Below are 8,528 nucleotides of genomic sequence, written 5' to 3' on the forward strand. Positions count from 1 at the left end.
GCCCCCATTGCCCCCATTGTCCCCAATGTCCCCATTAACCCCATTGCCCCCATTGCCCCCAATGTCCCCAATACCTTAAGACCCCCAATGTCCCCCCCATGTCCCCCAATGTCCCCCATTACCCCCATTACCCCCATTGCCCCCAACACCCCAAATGCCCCCAATTCCCCCCATTGCCCCATTGCCCCCAACACCCCCAATGTCCCCATTACCCCCAACACCCCAAACGCCCCCAATACCCCCCAATATCCCCACCCCCCCATTACCCCCCCCCTTTACCTGTACCCCCACGGCCACCTCCTGCCCCGTTGGGGTCACCAGGAACTGCTGTAGGGCCTCAGCCAACCCCTGGGACAGCGCCACCCTCTGGAGGGCCACCGCCTGCGCCTGTGGGGTCACCACAGCCCTGTCCCCATTGTCACCCCATAGGTATCCCCCCCCCCCTTATGGGGTCATGAGGGACCCCCCCCACCCCCCTTACCAGACCCTGCAGGCGCTCCCCCAGGACCCGGTTCAGATGCTGAGAGGCGGCAAAGTCCTCCTGGAGCCTGGGGGACATTGTTGGGGTCAATGGGGTCAATGGGGGCGTTGGGGGTATTGGGGTCATTGGGGGTGTTGGGGGCGTTGGGGGTGTTGGGGGCACTGGGGGTGTTGGGGTCAATGGGGATGTTGGGGGTATTGGGGTCATTGGGGATATTGGGGTCATTGGGGGCGTTGGGGGCATTGGGGGTGTTGGGGGCGTTGGGGGTGTTGGGGTCAATGGGATCAATGGGGTTAATGGGGACGTTGGGGGTATTGGGGTCATTGGGGATATTGGGGTCATTGGGGGCGTTGGGGACGTTGGGGGTATTGGGGTCATTGGGGGTGTTGGGGGCGTTGGGGGTGTTGGGGTCAATGGGATCAATGGGGTCAATGGGGACGTTGGGGGTATTGGGGTCATTGGGGATATTGGGGTCATTGGGGGCGTTGGGGACGTTGGGGGTATTGGGTACATTGGGGGGCACTGGGGTCATTGGGGGTGTTGGGTACATTGGGGGGTATTGGGGGCATTGGGGGTGTTGGGGGCATTGGGGGTATTGGGGTCAATGGGGTCAATGGGGACGTTGGGGGTATTGGGGTCATTGGGGGTGTTGGGGGTATTTGGATCAATGGGGTCAATGGGGACATTGGGGTTGTTGGGGACATTGGGTGGCATTGGGGGGCATTGGGGGCAATGGGGATCAAGGGGGTCAATGGGGTCAATGGGGACACTGGGATTGTTGGGGACACTGGGGGGCATTGGGGGTACTGGGGTCATTGGGGGTATTGGGGTCAATGGGGTCAATGGGGATGTTGGGGGCATTGGGGTCATTGGGGTCAATGGGGTCAATGGGGACGTTGGGAGTATTGGGGACATTGGGGGGCATTGGGAGTATTGGGGTCATTGGGGGCGTTGCGGTCATTGGGGGTGTTGGGGGCGTTGGGGGTGTTGGGAGGATTGAGGGTATTGGGGTCAATGGGGTCAATGGGAACGTTGGGGTTGTTGGGGACATTGGGGGCATTGGGGTTATTTGGGTCAATGGGGATGTTGGGGGTATTGGGGTCATTGGGGGTATTGGGGTCAATGGGGTCAATGGGGGCGTTGGGGGTATTGGGGACATTGGGGTCATTGGGGTCATTGGGGGTGTTGGGGGTATTTGGATCAATGGGGTCAATGGGGACATTGGGGTTATTGGGGACATTGGGTGGCATTGGGGGCATTGGGGTCAATGGGGGTCATTGGGGGTATTGGAGTCAATGGGGTCAATGGGGACGTTGGCGGTATTGGGGACATTGGGGGGCATTGGGGTCATTGGGGGTGTTGGGGGCATTGGGGGTATTGGGGTCAATAGGATCAATGGGGACATTGGGGGTATTGGGGGCATTGGGGGGCATTGGGGTCATTGGGGGTATTGAGGTCAATGGGGTCAATGGGGATGTTGGGGTTGTTGGGGACATTGGGGGGCATTGGGGGTATTGGAGTTATTGGGGGTATTGGGGTCAATGAGGTCAATGGGGATGTTGGGGGTATTGGGGTCATTGGGGGTATTGGGGTTATTGGGGGCACTGGGGGTGTTGGGGTCAATGGGGTCAATGGGGACGTTGGGGGTATTGGGGGCATTGGGGTCAAGGGGATCAATGGGAACATTGGGGTTGTTGGGGACCCTGGGGGGCATTTGGGGTACTGGGGTCATTGGGGGTATTGGGGTCAATGAGGTCAATGGGGATGTTGGGGGTATTGGGGTCATTGGGGGTATTGGGGTCAATGAGGTCAATGGGGATGTTGGGGGTATTGGGGTCATTGGGGGTATTGGGGTCATTGGGGGGTCACTGGGGGCATTGGGGGTATTGGAGGCAATGGGGTCAATGGGGGACATTGGGGGTATTGGGGTCATTGGGGGCATTCGGGGTATTGAGGGCATTGGGGTCAATGGGGACATTGGGGACATTGGGGGACATTGGGGGACATTGGGGGTAATGTGGGGCATTGAGGGACATTGGGGACGTTATTGGGGTTATTGGGGGACATTATTGGGGTTATTGGGGACATTGGGGGACATTATAGGGGTTAATGGGGGCATTGGGGACATTGGGGACGTTGGGGGCATTGGGGTCAATGGGGACATTGGGGGCAATGGGGACTTTGGGGTCACTGAGGTCATTGGGGACATTGGGGTCGTTGGGGGTGTTGGGGACATTGGGGGGTATTGGGGGACATTATTGGGGTTATTGGGGACATTGAGGACATGGGGGGTATTGGGGTCAATGGGGTCAGTGGGGACATTGGGGTTATTGGGGACATTGGGGTTATTGGGGTCAATGGGGTCAGTGGGGACATTGGGGGGGCATTGGGGACATTTTTGGGGTTGTTGGGGGTATTGGGGTCAGTGGGGACCATGGGGGCATCGGGGGACGTTGGGGTCTCTGTGGGACATTGGGGTTTCTATGGGGTGGTTGGGGTCCCTATGGGTTTTTTGGGGTCTCCATGGGGACATCGGAGTCTCTGTGGGACATTGGGATCTCTATGGGTGCATTGGGGTCTCTATGGGGACACTGGGGTCTCTATGGGGACATTGGGGTCTCTATGGGACAATGGGGTCTCTATGGGGCCTTTGGGGTCTCTATGGGGTCTTTGGGGTCTCTATTAGGCCTTGGGGTCTCTATGGGGTCAATGGGGTCTCTATGGAACATTGAGGTCTCCATGGGGCACTGGGGTCTCTATGGGGCTTTGGGATCTCTATGGGGTCATTGGGGTCCCTATAGGGTCATTGGGGTCTTTATGGGGCTTTGGGGTCCCCATGGGGTCATTGGGGTCCCTATAGGGTCATTGGGGTCTTTATGGGGCTTTGGGGTCTCTATGGGGTCATTGGGGTCCCTATGGGGTCATTGGGGTCCCTTTAGGGTCATTGGGGTCTTTATGGGGCTTTGGGGTCTCTATGGGGTCATTGGGGTCCCTATAGGGTCATTGGGGTCCTTATGGGGCTTTGGGGTCCCTATGGGGTCATTGGGGTCCCTATAGGGTCATTGGGGTCCGTATGGGGCTTTGGGGTCTCTATGGGGTCATTGGGGTCCCTATAGGGTCATTGGGGTCCGTATGGGGCTTTGGGGTCCCTATGGGGTCATTGGGGTCCCTATAGGGTCATTGGGGTCCCATTGGTTCCCATCACCTCTCCATGCGCTCCCGCAGCTCCTGCAGCTCCCGCTGTGCTGTGGGGGGGCTGTGGGGGGGGGGGGGGGGGGACACCCCACAACTCAGCACTGTGTGCCCCCCCCAACCCCCCCCCCACTGCCCCAAAGACCCCAAAACAGCCCTAAGCCCCCCCACCCCCACCCCAAAATGCCCCATTTCGCCCCATATCGCACTCACCCCCACACAGCCGCTGCCACCCCCGGGTCCTGCAGAAATGGGGGGGGGGGGCAACATTAGGGCCCCCCCCCCCAAAAAGGGGCCCCAGGTGCCCCCCCCCCACGGCCCTATATGTGCTCCCTATGGCTCTATGCCCCCCCCCCCCCCCCCATAGCCCTATAAGAGCCCTCCCCACCCATACAGATCCCCCCACTCCTACGCCCCCCACGGTGAACCCAAATGTCCCCCCCATAACCCCCCCATGACCCCATATCCCCCCCCATGACCCCATATCCCCCCCTAGGACCCCATATCCCCCCCCATGACCCCATATCCCCCCCTAGGACCCCATATCCCCCTCCCATACCCCCATATCCCCCCCATGACCCCATATCCCCCCCTAGGACCCCATATCCCCCTCCCATACCCCCATATCCCCCCCAAGACCCCATATCCCCCCCTGACCCCACATTCCCCCCCATGCCCCCATATCCCCTCCATACCCACCCCAAATGCCCCCATACCCACCCATACCCCCATATTCCCCCCAAGACCCCATATCCCCCATACCCCCCCAAGACCCCATATCCCCCCATATCCCCCCATATCCCTCCCATACCCCTCCATATCCTCCCCCCAAGACCCCATATCCCCCCATAACCCCCCTATGCACCCCCATACCCCCCCAAATGCCCCCATACCCATCTATAGCCCCCCCATAACCCTCCAAATGCCCCCATATCCCCCCCATACCCCTCCATATCCTCCCCCCAAGACCCCATATCCCCCCATAACCCCCCATAGCCCCCCATACCCCCCCAAATGCCCCCATACTCCCCCCCCTTAGCCCCTCCCTATCCCCCCATACCCCCCCCAAATGCCCCCATACCCCCCATATCCCCCCATACCCCCTCAAATGCCCTCATACCCCCCCATACCCCTCCATATCCTCCCCCTAATACCCCATACCCCCCCATAGGCCCCCCCATATCCCCCCATACTCCCCCAAATGCCCCCATACCCCCCCATACCCCTCCATATCCTCCCCCCAAGACCCCATACCCCCCCATACCCCCCCATATCCCCCCATACCCCCTCAAATGCCCCCATACTCCCCCCTATAGCCCTTCCATATCCCCCCATACCCCCCCAAGACCCCATACCCCCCATATCCCCCTCCATACCCCTCCATATCCTCCCCCCAAGACCCCATACCCCCCCATAGCCCCCCCATAGCCCCCCATACCCCACCCAAATGCCCTCATACCCCCCCATAACCCCCCCATACCCCCATATCCTCCCCCCAAGACCCCATACCTCCCCATAGCCCCCCCATAGCTCCCCATACCGCCCCAAATGCCCCCATACTCCCTCCTATAGCCCCTCCATATCCCCCCATACCCCCCCCAAGACCCCATACCCCCCATATCCCCCTCCATACTCCTCCATATCCTCCCCCCAAGACCCCATATCCCCCCATAGCCCCCCCATATCCCCCCATACCCCCTCAAATGCCCTCATACCCCCCCATACCCCTCCATATCCTCCCCCTAAGACCCCATACCCCCCATAGCCCCCCCATATCCCCCCATAACCCCCCCAAATACCCCCATACCCCCCCATATCCCCCCATACCCCTCCATATCCTCCCCCTAATACCCCATACCCCCCCATAGCCCCCTCATATCCCCCCATACTCCCCCAAATGCCCTCATACCCCCCCATACCCCTCCATATCCTCCCCCTAAGACCCCATACTCCCCCATAGCCGCCCCATAGCCCCCCATACCCCCCCCAAATGCCCCCATACCCCCCATTTCCCCCCCCCACACCCCCCCAAACCCCCCCCATCCCCCCCCATACCTCCTCCTCTTCCTCCTCCTCCTCTTCCTCCTCCTCCTCCTCCTCCTCCCTCCGTTCCCTGTTGGGACCCCCCGGATTTGGGGGGGTCTCCCCCCGCCGTTCCTCCACACTGGGGGTCTCACCTCCACGGGGGGGGGGGGGGTTTGGGGGGGCCGGGGGGGGGATTCCAGCCCAGGTCCCTCAGCTGAGCCGGGCTCAGCACCCTTAAGGTCAACTCATCCAGAAACCTGGAGAAGCCGCTCCTTTCCGGGGGGGGACCCCAATATTTCCCCCCCCCCTCCATCCCATTTCGACCCCCCCCCACCCCATTTGGATCCTTTCTCCCATTTGAAACCCCCCCCCCCCAACCCCCCGACCCCCCGTTTCGGACTCGTCCCCCCCCCCATGGCTTCCAATGAGCGCCAACGTCGAGGGCCCCCCCCCCATTTCGACCCCCCCCCCCTCTTCGACCCCCCCCCCTTCTTCGACCCCCCCCAACCCCTCCTGACTGCGGCTCTGCCCCCTCCTCAGCCCCCCCACATTGCACCCCAACGCCCCCCCTCCCCCCCCCTCCCTCTTCGCTCCCCGACGCCTTTGATTTGGGGGGGGGTCCAATTCGGTTCCCCCCCCCCCACTTCCGTGACCCCCCCGAGTCCTTCCGGTGTCCCCAAACGACCCCGTGCCCATATGGACCCATAGGGGGTCCGGGATCCCATAGGATCCTATGGGGTCCCCTATTGGGGGGGGGGGGGGTGGGGTGGGTGACCCTCCGTGGCCCCCCCGTGTCAGTCGGGGTCCCCAAAACGGTCACGTGGGGGTCCCGGGAGACCCCACGTGACCTCGGGGTGTCCTCAGGTGACCCCACGGCGTCCCCACGTGACCCCAGGGGGAGCCCACGTGACCTCGGGGCGTCCTCAGGTGACCCCAAGATGTCCCCAAGGGGGTCCCGGGACCCCCCACGTGACCTCGGGGTGCCCCCACGTGACCCCAAGGAGTCCCCAAATCCCCCCAAGGTGTCCTCGGGTGACCCCAAGGTGTCCCCACGTGACCTCGGCCCGCCCCCACGTGACCCCGAGGTGACCCCACGTGACCCCGCGGCGTCCCCAAACCCCCCCGAGGCGCCCTCAGGTGACCCCAAGGCGTCCCCACGTGACCCCGAGGCGTCCCCACGTGACCCCGAGGCGCCCCCACGTGACCTCGGGGTGTCCTCGGGTGACCCCAAGGCGCCCCCACGTGACCCCACGATGCCCCCATGTGACCCCGAGGCGCCCCCACGTGACCTCGGGGTGTCCTCGGGTGACCCCAAGGCGTCCCCACGTGACCCCACGATGCCCCCACGTGACCCCACGATGACCCCACGTGACCCCGAGGTGTCCCCACGTGACCCCAAGATGCCCCCACGTGACCCCGAGCTCCCCCCCCCCCCAGTGCCCCCCAACTCCCCCCCCTGCGACGATGATGACGATGACGATGATGAAGATGAGGCCGAAGGGGACGGGGAGGTGAAGAAGCGCTCCAAGAGCTGCAGTTTCCCGGGGGGTACCGAACCCCCCCGGCCCCCCCCGGGCCGCGACCCCCGGCGTCGCCTCAACGGGGACCCCCGCGGGACCCCCCCACTCATCGCCCCCTCCCCCACCCGCACCGTTGGGACCCCCCGGGGTTGGGGAGGATTCGGTGCTTATCTGGGCCGGTTCTGGTCTGGTTCGGTTCTGGTCTGGTTCGGTTCTGGGCCGGTTCTGTTCTGATCCGGTTCTGTTCTGATCCGGTTCTGATCTGATTCGGTTCTGTTCTGAGCCGGTTCTGTTCTGATCCGATCTGGTTCTGATCTGATTCGGTTCTGAGGTGGTTCTGGTCTGATTCGGTTCTGATCTGAGCCGGTTCTGGTCTGGTTCGGTTCTGAGCCGGTTCTGTTCTGAGCCGGTTCTGATCTGATCCGATCTGGTTCTGATCTGATCCGGTTCTGTTCTGATCTGGTTCTGATCTGATCTGGTTCTGATCTGATTCGGTTCTGTTCTGATCTGGTTCTGATCCGATCTGGTTCTGATCTGATCCGGTTCTGTTCTGATCTGGTTCTGATCTGATCTGGTTCTGATCTGATTCGGTTCTGTTCTGAGCCGGTTCTGTTCTGATCCGATCTGGTTCTGATCTGATCCGGTTCTGAGGTGGTTCTGGTCTGGTTCGGTTCTGAGCCGGTTCTGTTCTGAGCCGGTTCTGATCTGATCCGATCTGGTTCTGATCTGATCCGGTTCTGTTCTGGTCTGGTTCGGTTCTGAGCTGGTTCTGATCTGATTTGGTTCTGAGCTGAGCCGGTTCTGATCTGATCTGGTTCTGTTCTGATCTGATCTGGTTCTGTTCTGATCCGATCTGATCTGGTTCTGGTCTGGTTCGGTTCTGAGCTGGTTCTGATCTGATTCGGTTCTGATCTGAGCCGGTTCTGTTCTGATCCGGTTCTGATCTGAGCCGGTTCTGATCTGATCCGGTTCTGTTCTGATTCACTTCCTATCTGGGGCTGCTCTGATCCAGTTCTGATTCAGTTCTGTTCTGATCCAGTTCTGTTCTGTTCTGGTTCTTATCTGGGCCGGTTCTGATCTGGGGCTGCTCTGATCCTTTCCTGTTCTGATCCGGTTCTGTTCAGTTCAGATCTGATCCGGTTCTGCTCTGATCTGGTTCTGTCCTAATCCGATTCAGTTCTGATCTAGTTCTGTTCCGATCCAGTTCCAGTCCTGCTCCAGTTCTGCTGTAATGCAGTTCTGTTCCAATATGGTTCTGTTCTGACCCAGTTCGGTTCTGATCCGGTTTCACTCCTAATCCGCTTTGGGTT

At 61.2% G+C, this 8,528-nt stretch overlaps 1 protein-coding gene across 1 annotated transcript; it reads left to right on the forward strand.

Moving 5' to 3' along the window:
• Positions 1–6,636: 6,636 nt before the first annotated feature.
• Positions 6,637–7,452, forward strand: LOC121108867 (proline-rich receptor-like protein kinase PERK10). Its single transcript, XM_040657077.1, has one exon. The coding sequence runs from the start codon at positions 6,637–6,639 to the stop codon at positions 7,450–7,452; it is 816 nt and encodes a 271-aa protein (XP_040513011.1).
• The last annotated feature ends 1,076 nt before the right edge of the window (positions 7,453–8,528 follow it).

This window comes from Gallus gallus, unplaced genomic scaffold, assembly GCF_016699485.2.
Source record: "Gallus gallus isolate bGalGal1 unplaced genomic scaffold, bGalGal1.mat.broiler.GRCg7b scaffold_44, whole genome shotgun sequence".
NCBI lineage: Eukaryota > Metazoa > Chordata > Aves > Galliformes > Phasianidae > Gallus > Gallus gallus.

What these genes read in the sequence shown, in the direction of transcription:
- LOC121108867 (XM_040657077.1), top strand. Translation starts at nt 6,637, where the DNA reads ATGTCCCCAAGGGGGTCCCGGGACCCCCCACGTGACCTCGGGGTGCCC.